General features: G+C 42.1%; 1 protein-coding gene across 2 annotated transcripts in view; it reads left to right on the top strand.

Moving 5' to 3' along the window:
• Positions 1-12,559, top strand: part of LOC141548413 (sodium/hydrogen exchanger 2-like) — a 132,313-nt gene that overhangs the window by 74,229 nt on the left and 45,525 nt on the right. For both annotated transcript variants that reach the window (XM_074277280.1, XM_074277279.1), the window contains 2 exons: positions 3,510-3,727; positions 9,852-10,048. In XM_074277280.1, the coding sequence (XP_074133381.1) occupies positions 3,510-3,727; positions 9,852-10,048 (415 nt within the window). The remainder of the gene's footprint in view (positions 1-3,509; positions 3,728-9,851; positions 10,049-12,559) is intronic.

Here is a 12,559-nt window from a genome sequence, read left to right as displayed (position 1 = left end):
TCAAATTATCACTGGTACAAAACTCTGCTATTTCCAGCTAGCTACTATGCAAGCTACATCTCTTCTCCATTTGCCTCATCTTCTTGGATTGAAGCAGCACAGCCAAGCCCTTGTATGCCCAAGGTGACGTGGTCTCCATTTGGAGTGATATGGCCAGGATCAGTTCTCAACAAAATTGTGAAATAAGCTTCCCCTCTCTCCATGTTCTTCTGTCCTCCTTCCTCTCTCCCACAGTGCCACTATGCCTATTCAAGAGGGTCTGCATTTTTAATAGTGACTCTTGAGATTGGAAAAAAAAAGCCTCCTTCTGAAGTTGCTTCATTGGCTCAGTCTGTAGATGGCCACCATCTCTCCTTCCTTGTTTTCCGTTCTGAGAAGGAAAGAAATACATATAGATTTGTTATGCTTTCTCAGGGGCCTGCTCCTGCCACATGCCTTTGAAAAAGTGCCCAGTTGCCTGGTAGAGTTGTCCAATCCTACATGGCTTTGGGTATGAAAGACAGCTGGAAAAATTTGCTGGCCAAGAATTACATTTGCAACTTGAGAGGTGTTTTCAAATGATCAGTGAAGCTTGAGAAAGGACTGCTCAATAGGAGGGCCAGAAGAGAACAGACTGGTTTCCCTGGGACCACAAACATCTGCCTAACAGGCCAAGACCTAGATGGGTTAAGCCAAACAGCTTGCTATTTGGACAGAGTTGGAGGCTGTGAGCGCATGGCCATCAATTCTGGTGTGCAGTAGCTCTGCACTGAGTGGTGACAGATTCAAATATGAATATGAATGAATGAAAAACAGAGTGAAGCGGGTAAGCCACTAAAAACCTTCCCGCACTTCAGAAATTGGTTTCATTAATAAAACTGCAGTGCTTTGGAGAACACAGGAAATAGATTTCTCATCTTTAGCACCTGCTTTTCACTGATTTACTGCCAGCCAATGATTAGGCTTTGTCAACCCCAGTCTGCTTTAAGGAGGACAGATTAGGCAAAGTTAAGGATGCTAAGGTAGTTCTCATTGCACAAAAGGATGTCAAAAGGTGCCACTGATTCAGGAGACAAAATATTCAATCACCTAGAAAATGGATGGAAGTAAGAGTGCAAGTAGAACTGCTCAGTGATGGTGGTTGTTCTTAAATTGGCTTGATACCTTTTGGTTTACGCTGATTTCTCTCTCTCTGCCCTCCCCCCACCATGAATTCAGCCTTTCCTTTTTTTTTTTTATTTTGTCTTTTTATATTAATTTTATAATTATAACATTTTTGACAGTACATATGCATGGGTAATTTTTTTTTACAACATTATCCCTTGCACTCCTTTCTGTTCCAAATTTTCCTCTCCTTCCCTTCACCCCCTCCCCTAGATGACAGACATTCCCATGCATATTAAATATGCTATAGTATGTCCTAGATAAAATATATGTGTGCAGCCTTGTTGCACAGGGAGAATTGGATTCAGAAGGTAAAAATAACCTGGGAAGAAAAACAAAAATGCAAACAGTTCACACTCATTTCCCAGTGTTCCTTCTCTGGGTGTAGCTGATTCTGTCCATCATTGATCAATTGGATCTGAGTTAGATCTTCTCTTTGTTGAAGATATCCACTTCCATAAGAATGCATCCTCATACTGTATCCTTGTGGAAGTGATAATGATCTCCTGGTTCTGCTCATTTCACTCAGCATCAGTTGATGTAAGTCTCTCCAAGCCTCTCTGTATTTATCCTGCTGGTCATTTCTTACAGAACAATAATATTCCATGACATTCATATACCATAATTTATTTAGCTTTTCTCCAATTGATGGGCATCCACTCCGTTTTCAGTTTCTAGCCACTACAAAAAAGGCTGCCATAAACATTTTGTCAGCCTTTCCTTATAATGGAAAAATCATACAGGGAAAACTAACCAATGTAGTGACCATTTGTGATGGCATATGCCACATTTTGCTCATATTGTCCCTTATCTCCTTACAATAGATAAGGAGATATGCTTCATCATTCCTTCTCCAGGATTAACATTGACTATTATAGTCTATGGGAGTTCAGCTACATTGCTCAGTGGATAGAGTACAAGGCCTGGAGCGAGGAGTTTGTTGTTCATTTGTCTGATTGTAGCTGACTCTTTATGACTCCATAGACCATAGCATTTCAGGACCTTCTGTCCTTCACTATCTCTTGAAGTCTGTCCAAGTTAAAGTTTATTATTTTTGTGACATTAACTATTCATCTCATAATTTGCCATCTACTATTTCTTTTGTCTTAGGGCTTTCTCAACATCAGTCTTTTCCAGCAAGTCTTGTGTTCTCGCTATGTGGCCAAAGCATTTGAGCTTCAGCTTCAATATTTGACCTTTCAGTGAATAGCCTGAATTGATTTCTTTAAGTATTGACTGATTTGATCTTCTTGCTGTCCAAGGGATTCTCAAAAGTCTTCTCTACCACCATGATTTGAAAGCACCGATTATGTGGCACTCAGCTTTTCTCATAGTCCAACTTGCACAGTCATATACTGTTACTGGAAAAACCATAGTTTTGACTATATAGACCTTTGTTGTCAAGGTGACATCTCTGCTTTTCAGTATGCTATCCAGATTTGCCAGAACTTTCCTTCCAAGCAGCAAGTGTCTTTAATTTCATGGTTGCCATCACCATTTGCAGTGATCTTGGAGCCCAAGAATATAAAATCTGACACTGCTTCTATTTCTTTTCCTCTATGTGCCAGGAAGTGATGGGACCAGCTGCCAAGATCTTAGTTTTTTATGTTAAACTTCAAACCATCTCATACACTCTCCTCTATCACCGTCATCAAGAGGCTTCTTCATTCTTCTTCACTTTCTGCCATCACAGTGGTATCATCTATGTAAATGAGATTGCTGAGATTTCTCCTGACAACCTTAATTCCAGGTTTTGATTCATCTAGCCTGGGATTTCACATGTTGTACTCTGCAAATAAGTTAAATAAGATGATAACATACAGCATTGTCTTACTCCTTTTTAAATCCCGGAATCAGGAAGACTTAAATTCAGATTCAACTTGAGACTTTCACTAGCTATGTGTTTATGGGCAAGTTATTTAACCTCTTTGACTTGCTGTGTGACTCTGGCCAAGTCACTTAAACACTGTTTTCCTTAACCCCTGGAGAAGACAATGGCAAACCACTCCCGTATCTTTGCCAAGAAAACTCCATACAAGGTCATGAAGAGTTGGGACACAACTAAACAACAATAACAAAAACAACAGTTCTCTCTCTCTCTCTTTTTGTCTACAGTACTATAGTCACTGTAAAGTGTGTCCAGATCTTTGGAACCACATCAAAGCTGCTATGAATGTTTTGGTGTATTTTAGTATTTTGCTTTTTTGCCATTCTTCTAGATAGATTCCCTGGGTCAGACGGGATGAATAGCTTTGCAGATCTATGTTTCTCATGTTCCAGAATAAACCAGACATCAGCCCAAATAGAGTTTGTGCACTCCTTTCCCCTTAATGGTACTGGTTTTTTTCCTTTTTTTTCTGCTCTAGCATCATTGCCTGTGCCATGAGTATGAAGCGCTATGTAGAGGCCAACATTTCCCAGAAGTCTCATACCACCATCAAGTACTTTATGAAGATGTGGAGCAGTGTGAGTGATACGCTTATCTTCATCTTCCTGGGGGTTTCAACCATTGGCGAGAACCACGAGTGGAATTGGCCATACATTTGTTTCACTATCATTTTCTGCCTCATGTGGCGAGCATTAGGTATGGGACCGTGAGTATTTTTTTTCCAAATACATGTAAAGATAGTTTTCAACATACATTTTATAAGATTTTGTATTCTGAATTTTTCTCTCTCCCTCCCTTACTCTCCCCTCCCCAAGACAGCAAGCAATCTGATATAACTTATACATGTACAAAACTTTTAAACATATTTCCATATTTGTTATGTTATACAAGAAAAATCAGACCAAAGAAAGAAAAACCATGAAAAAGAAAAAAACAAACAAACAAGGTGAAAATAGTATATTTTGATCCACATTTAGCCCCCATAGTTCTCTCTCTGGATGTGGATGATATTTTTCATCCCAAGCCTATTGGAATTACCTTGAATCACTGCATGGTTCAGAAGAGCCAAGGCCATCACAGTTGATCCTCACATAATCTAATTATTATTATGTACAGTGATCTCCTGGTTCTGCTCACTTCACTCAGCATGAGTCCATGTAAGTTTCTTCAGACCTTTCTGAGATCAGCCTGCTCATCATTTCTTATAGAACAATAATATTCCATTACATTCATATACCTTAACTTATTTGGCCATTCTGCAACTTAGGGGTACCCAGCCATGAGTATTTTTGTGTGAACCAAATGAGGTGAACTTTGGGCTAAATTAGAGATATCTTTCCCATACCAAGATAGTATGTGGTCTTGGAATCACAAATTTCAGGCTAGAAAGTACTTCAAAAGTTATCTTTGTTTAACTTTCTCATTTTATAGAGGAGAAAACTGAGACCTGGAGACTTCTACAGACTTCCCCAAGAGAACAGAGCCAGGACGTGATCATAGACTTGTAAATCCAAATCTTGTTTTCTTGCCACGAATTGCAATATTTTCTTCTCTGAAGTCAATTATCAACATTTACATGAAAGCATAAGTTTGCTATCCATGTCAGTTAGCATTTACCTCTGTGGACCTTAGTCTTGCAGGTCTATCATAAAAGGAGATGAATGATGAAAGGCTCTTCAGCAGCTTGGCTGCAGGGGGATACCTTTTTGGGGGCTAGTCCTTGCCCAGTAGTGATTTTGTTGGTGGAGGGAACATTCAGAGCAGTGAAATAGGGGAGGATGAGTAGTGCGATGGCAAGTAGGCAGGATTTGGGGGACCTGAGTTCATGTTCTAGCTCAGCTAGACTCAGACTTTTCTGGATACCAGTTTCCTCCTGATTAGACGAAATGGTGGCTAAGGTTCTTCTAGCTCCAAGTCTATGGCTTTGGAAGCTCTTAGAAGTGTATTAATGTTATTATTGTCATTGGGTGAGTTGGGCTGCTTCTGGTGCCCTCCTTCTTCTGAGTACACTCAGCCAGTCACCGTGGCTCTACGTATGTATGGCCCTTGAAGGACATACTGCCACTTTCCCACGCTTGGCCTTTGTTGGCAGTATGCAAGAAATATGGGCCTTGTGTCTTGAGTGATTTCTGTATTTCTGTCTTGCCTTTTCCACCTTCAGATATCATCATGGATGTTTGGTGCCATTGACTTTGAAGGACAGAGTAGGTCAGAAGAGATCTTGCTGGCTACAAAGTCAGGAGAGCTCTGCTATGAACATCCTGTATGAACCTGGCCCAGTCACGTCACCTCTCTTTATCTTGGTTTACTCCGTGTAAAGTAGGAGTTGGGGGTAATGGTGACTAGGTCTAGGTTAGATAACTTCTGAGATAAGGCTTTGCAGAATCTTCTACTTGCACTGTAGAACAGGGCAACCTTGGGGCCCTGAACCACAGCCACAGCTCTACACCCTCATCTCATTCCTACCTTGAGATTTTCTCTTAGGACTCTACCCACATTTATAGGACTGAGGCCAGAAAAGGCCCTGAGAGATCACTTAGTCCAAACTCACTCCTCTCCATTTGACAGATGGTAAAACTGAGACTGAAAGACAGAAGGAGAGCTGTGATTTCAGTGCTCTTGGTGGAGGATCCTTGCTGTTCCACATCACTTGTCTTATACGAGGCCATGAATGCAGGCAAGGGTAGTGCCCACATGCGCCATGCCATGTTAGCCTGCAAACCTCATTGCTTCATTACAAGCTAAGCAGGGCCTTCTATTTCGCATACAATTTATAGCTTCTCTTGGCATTCTGTTTATAGTTCATCATCTTTGTTTGACATTTATATGTTTCCCTCCCCCTTCCTTCCCAACAAATTGTCATCATTGCACCGTTAGCCTTTGCAGTGAGCCGAGACACTTCCCCTGTGGAGATGGAGAGGCACATTACACAAATTGCCCAGGTGTGTGAGGAGGAGCCATAAGGCAGGCTGGGCTGCTTGATTAGCCATTAACGTGTGTAGGGTGCTTATTACTGGGAAAGCCAGCAGCTACATGTCATTCAGGTTCATAGAATACGTTTCCTGCTCTTCTAAGGCACAATGCAAAGCCTCCCCAAGGTTGGAAAATGTTTGTGTTGTTGTTTTAAAATAAAATCACTTTTAAAATGAAATAGCAAAACAAACCTCCTCAGATCATGAATCTCAAGATTAGTGATGGGGAAAGGCAAAGTGAAGGCAGTAAAGGAGATCTCTTTTTCAGAGATGTAGAGTTGGAAGCAAGAGTTTACTTGTGAGCCGATTGTTAAATTTTCAGTATGAACATTTACACTGCAGAAATGTGCAAATGCTGCAAATGAGGCTTTGATTTGTCTAGACCTAAGAAAGTAATGAATAAAATAATTATAATGCAGATTAGACTTAAATGTGTTATGCCTATGTTTTCTGTTTTGTTTTGTTTTTTCCTCCTTGGAAAGCTAATTATTAAACATTTACCAGCATACCAGTGGTTGGAAGGAGCCCTTGAGACCATTTCTTCACCTTTTCATTTTTATTGCCGAGGAACTGAGGCTCAAGCAGGGTATGAACTGTCCAAGATTACTCAGGGAGTAAGAGACAAAAGGTTTTGAACTAGTGTCCTCCTACATCCTCTGTGGTCTATCATGCTTTCTACTATGCCATGGTCCAGTAAGATACACCATGGGAGGGCTCCTTCTGCATCATGTTCCTGATTATTCAACCCACCACTGATTTCTACCCTCCCTTGGTTACCTTTCCTCCCCCTACATTTTCTTCAAACATAAAAAAAATAATTTTCTCAAACTCCCAAGTGCAATTGTTCCTAAAGGTTCCAACTCTTCTCTTCCCAGATATAGGCTGAGTAGACTTTTCAAGCACCAAATTCTCCTAGGTCACACCCAATGTAAACCCCCATTTCTCTTCCCAGACCATTGACCTTTACTTGTAGGAACATTTCAGTGTAGTCCCCTCACATCACCAAAGAAAGATCTTCCTTTTCTCTTTTTAATGCTTCTCCCCTCCTCATCACCCACTCTTCTGTAAGTTCTCCTTTTGAGACCACAGAAGTCATCTTTCCCTCATTGTTAGCTCTTTATTAGACCCTGATACATTGCATGTTCCCCAATATCCTCATGCTCCCCTCTCCTCTTTCATATACCCTCCCATTTGTAATGTAATCCCACAAAAAGCATCACTTCACAAAAATGATGATCCCTGTCCACCTTCACCTTTACCTCTATAAGATCTACCTTCATCCCTATCTCTTTCTGAACATTTAGAATCTCTTTGTTGTCACTCTGATATTGTTGTTGTTGTAGGCTGAATTTATCCACCTCTCCTGCATGCATGTTGCTTGGGGTGTTTGAGGAACAAATAATCCTTTCAATTATAGTTTTCTTATAAAAATGTTTCAAATACCTCTTTATTATAGAATGTCCATCTTTTTTCATGTATGGTTAAGCTCAGATTTGCAGAGTAAGTCACCATGGGCTGCATCCCGAATTCCATTGCTCTTCTTTAGAACATATTGTTCCACTTCCTCCCATATTTTCTAATGGGTACAGAACAATCTTGCATTATTTGAATTTCCTTTCCTTTGTATTTCCATTCCCAATTGATTGTTTTCTCTTTTCTTTCTTTGGTAAGTTTTACCATTGAAGATTCCAGTTTTTCTATTCTGCTAATGATTTTTGCAACGTAGGCCATAAATTCTATTGTCATTATCCCTTTTTCAGTTTTAAATTATTCAGGAGAAACATAATGTTGAAGTTCCATGTTCTCCACAGCTTCCACAGAGTCCTCTGTATTATCAACTGTTGAGACATTTTCCTTTATTTTGCAATAGTGTTTTGTAGATGCCTGAACTAATTTACAAGATCTGGAAGCCATGTTTCCTTTTGTTGTTACTGATTTTCTTGTTGAATTATCTGCTTAGGTTCTAGATCTTTGAATTTTATTCTTCCAGAAATCTTTGATAATTCCCATTTTTTTCCTCTCCCCTGTTGCTCACTTTCTGACTCTGTCCTCTGATTGTGGTTTCCTTGGAGGTCGCATCTCAAAGTGTCTCAGCCTCCTCTCATGCTTGGCAATTCATAGTTCACCGGCCTAGATCTCTGCTTCAAGTTACTTTTGAGTGGTTAGGATTGGCCCTAGCTGGATGTGTATTCTTTCCCTCTGGCTTAGTGGAATGCTACATACCTCCCCCCAACACATCCACACCCATCCCATCCCCTGAGACACATATACCCCTCCAAACCTCCACTCCCTGAACACATAGAGTGTTTCCTGGTATCCTGCCTTGCTCCCTCTGCGCCTTAGTTCTTTGGCCTGGCACTACAATTTGGAGCTTTGTGGTGTTGGTATTCAGAGTTGACTGGTGCTACAGAGTTGTAGGCTCCTGAAGGGCTGTGGCCATGCTGGTTGTCTGCTGAAGCCTCGACAAAATTCTACAGCCTGAAGCTGGGGCCTCCATGGTCCTAGAAAGAGGGAGGAGGTCCAAGGGGTGGGGGTGGGTTTTGATGTAAGCTTTGTATGTATTTGATGTATTCTTGCTTCTGCTAGTGTAGCCTTGCTGCCCGTAGCATAGGAGATAGGGGAGATAGGGGAGAGGCGCTGAATGATCTCAAAGTCAGAGAGTCAGTTCATGGATTTTTTTTAATGTTTTGGATTCTGGATATCCAATGCCATGAAGACAGCTGACTTTGCTTTATCTTTGCTGCATTTTTCTATTTTTGGAGAGGTTTGAGAAGTGATGGGACTCAGAAAAAATGGATTTTCCTCCATCTTGTTAGCCACATGACCTGGAAGCTTGCAAAGCCAGTCTTGGACAGAGTTTGCTTCTGTGTTTCCAGGCAGGGCTGAGCGGGAGTAAGATTTCAGGAGTCCCTTCCTTTTAGGCCTACATGTAGAGTCCTGGAACATGGGCCTTGAGTAAGAGGAGAGGTACCTCTCTCTTTCAATACCTTCAACATATAGCATCCCAGGTTTTTAGAAGTGTCTGCCTCCATACTAGGAGTCTGGGCATGGATTGTCAGATTTTCTGAGAATGGATGGATAGAAATATTTTCCTTGGTTTTTGTGTCTTCTTCTGCAGTTACCCAGAATTCACATTCCAAGCTCCAAGGGCATACCAGGCATAATTCTAGGGCCATTTTCAAACTTTGGAGCAAAGCAAAGCCAAAAACAAAACAAAACAAAAAATAGGGAAAGCCTCTTAAAGAAAACCCTGAGATGAAGAGAGGCAGTAGATTGTGGTAAAATGAATAGGGCCAGGGCTGTGTCACCTGGGGCAAATGCTTGACTTCTCTGCATCTGTTTTCTTAGCTTTGAAATGGGAGGATATTAAGGGTCCTTTCCAGCTTGAAAAAATGCCATGACCTTATGAGCAAAGCTCTAAGAATTTAATTAGTCTTAGCTTTTAAATTATTTATCACAAATCCTTAGAATTCTCATTTAGTTTAATACTAATTTTCTGCACTCTCTAGAAAAATAAGTTTTATTGATTGCTTTTGCTTTTGCATCAGTGTCTTAGGCACAATAGCAACACAACCCTCCCTCAACTTTGAAGATTCCTTTGTAGCAGAGAAAACCAGTTAAGCAATAGTTCAGTCACCTTTTCTGACAGTATAGTCCAGAGCAGTGTAGACAAAGTGCCTCCATTGCACTGTCATAGGACAGTGCCTCTGCTGAAAGAAGAAAGGTCCATTCCTCGGGGTCCACTCTGGTTTTCATGTCGTGCAGAGTTACATCTCCTTATGGTGCTGTCACTACTGTTCATACTTACCTTCGTTTCCCCTCATCTTCCTTCCCCTTTGGAAATGTAGGTGTCCTCGTGCTGACCTTCTTTGTGAATAAATGTCACGTGAACACTGTCACCAGAAAGGATCAGTTCATTATCGCCTATGGTGGATTGAGGGGGGCCATCTGTTTCTCCCTCGTTTTTCTCCTCCCTGACTTTCCTCGGAAGAAGCTATTCATTGCAGCAACCACAGTGGTGATCCTCTTCACAGTTTTTGTACAGGTAAATATATATATTTTTGGGGGGGAAGGAGAGGGTGGTGACTGAGCTGTATATGAAAACAGCCTGTTATGATATGTACTAACAGGTTCAAGGTGGCTCTACTCAGTAGCGAATCTGCCAGGCAGAGACATAGCTAGGAATTTTTACACCTGGCTTAGGGGCTGTGAATGACAGGTATCTCACCATAGGCCTTTGCGAGCCTAAGAGGCCACAGGTTTCTATCTGCTGAAAGGCTGGCTAGTGTTGTGGGGCAGTTGTATGGTGTTGGGAGAGCCTGGGAGAAGGGTCGGGAAATTCATGCCCTAGGCCCAGGAGGCAGCCACAGGAGGCTAACTGGCGTGCAGAGAAGCATGGCCATGGCTAGGGAGCAGGTTCGCACTGGAGTAGTGATGTTGAGATCCACTAAACTTGGGTCCCAGGGGCCCGCCAGCCCATTCTAGGCATGCCTCTGCAGTTAAAAAGCAGGAGGCTGTGGGCCTTGTGGAATTGTGTGATATGGCTAGCTGTCAAACCTTCCATTTCAATTTCTTCAAACAAAAGATATGTGCACAGTGTCAGGGGAGTGGGAACAAGGGCTTGTGTTTTGCTGTTGTTCTTCAGTCATTTTCATTGGTGACTGACCCTTCTGTCCCCTTTTGGGGTTTTCTTGGAGACACTGGCACACTTTGCCTTTTCCTTCTCCAGCTCATTTTACAGATGAGGAAACTGAGGCAACAGGGTAAATTGACTTACCCAGTGTCATACAGCTGGGAAGTATCTGAGTCTGGACTGAAACTTAAGAAGATGAAACCTCAGGCCTGATGCTCCAGCCATTGTGCCTGGCACCTAACTAACACAGAATGCACTCAAAGCTGTTGTATGGCCTGTCCCTATGTCATTTTCAGCTCAAGCCACTTAAGTGGAGACGGTGCCTATTGCTCTAAATATCTGGGAGGAACAGCAGCAGTCTTCCTCATTTGCCAAGCAACTTTGTTTTGCAACTTTCCCCCAAACCTTCCACTTAGAGACTTTGTGACCACAGAGTTCAGTGAGAAGAGCACTCATTTGGGGGCATCTAGATGGCACAGGGTCATGAGTGCTAGCCTTATAGTCATCAAGACTCGAGTTCAAAGCTTGCCTCAGACACCTGCTAGCAGTGTGACTGTAGGTGAGTTTCTTAACCTCTGTCAGCCTCAGTTTCCTCATCTATAAAATGAAGAGAATGATAGCACCTACCTTCTAGGGTTGTGATAGTCAAATGACTCAATGTTTTCAAAGTACTTTCCAGACCACAGTGCCCCATGGAAATGCTCACTCGTATTTTGAGTCAGCAGACCTGGCTCCCAACCTCGCTCTGCCACTTAGCAGCTGCACTCATCTTCTCTGAAAAGCCCCCATTTTTATTTTTGGTTAATGGTTTTGGTTAAGCTCCAACATTTAAAAATTAGTTTTAATTAAGCCTTCAGAAAATCACATTTGATTTAACTAAAGCTTTACCCAGCTTTCACTTTAATAGATGCTTTTAACAGAAGAATGCTGGTTTGAAATATAACGGGATTTTCAAGAATTCATTTCCATTTCCTGTGAAATAGCCTACATGTGCTCCACTTCTCCCTGTTTGCAACTTTAATCACATCCATATGTTATCCATGGAGAGGCTATGCTGGGCCAGCCCAACCTGGCTGAAATCTCAGGTCTACCCCCCCCCCCCGCCCCCGTGTCATCAATAAGAACTGCTCTTTTGTTTGAAATTGACCTGAGAATAGTGAAAGAAAGACTTTGGAATTGTTCTTCTTATGCTGCTGTCTCTTTGCTTTCCCTTTCTTTTCTCTGGTCTTGAGGTAGAGCTGGCAGCAGCTGAAGGCGGGCGTGGAGGTGGAAAGCCTGCCATGTCATTCCACCACCATCTAGTGGCTAAAGCATTCCTAGGATTTGTTTTACCCAAGATTGAAATGCCGGGGCTGGAAGCCCACAGGAATGGCAAGTGTGCCATAGTACAGAGAACACTGAGCTTGGAGTAAGGAGAACCCGGCTTCAGATGACCTGATGATCCAGGCTCACAAGGAAGTTTGGCATCAGACCCCTGAGCCTGGGCAGGCTCTCCTCTCTGAACTTCAGGCCCCTCTCTAGGGCTTCCTCATTAAGACCTAGGCTGCTTGTGTTCTGCCCCTCATTGGAGGAAGTTCATGTACCTGACAATATGACCGATAATATCACAGATCCCATGTTTTCTAGAGGGTGATGTAACTTCCTGTTTGCCTTCTTGTCTTTCTGACAAATATCCTAATAGATAGTGCAAAGGAGTTAGGGATATAGCTTTTGCCCATGGAACCCAGTGAAGCTAACTCATCTTTCAGCAATTGTGACTCAGTTTCCCCATCTAAAATGGAAAGGAAGCTTGACCCCCTGGGGTTAGAGCCAGATGACCTGGATTCATCCTGCCTCAGCCACTTGATGTCTCTGTAACTTTGAGAAAGTTACTTTATCTCTCTGGGCCTCAGTTTCCTCATCTGTACAATGAAGACTTTTAAC

The sequence above is a fragment of the Sminthopsis crassicaudata genome, chromosome X (assembly GCF_048593235.1).
Source record: "Sminthopsis crassicaudata isolate SCR6 chromosome X, ASM4859323v1, whole genome shotgun sequence".
Lineage (NCBI taxonomy): Eukaryota > Metazoa > Chordata > Mammalia > Dasyuromorphia > Dasyuridae > Sminthopsis > Sminthopsis crassicaudata.
The sequence above is the reverse complement of the archived record's forward strand: the minus strand, read 5'-3'. Positions and strand labels throughout refer to the sequence as shown.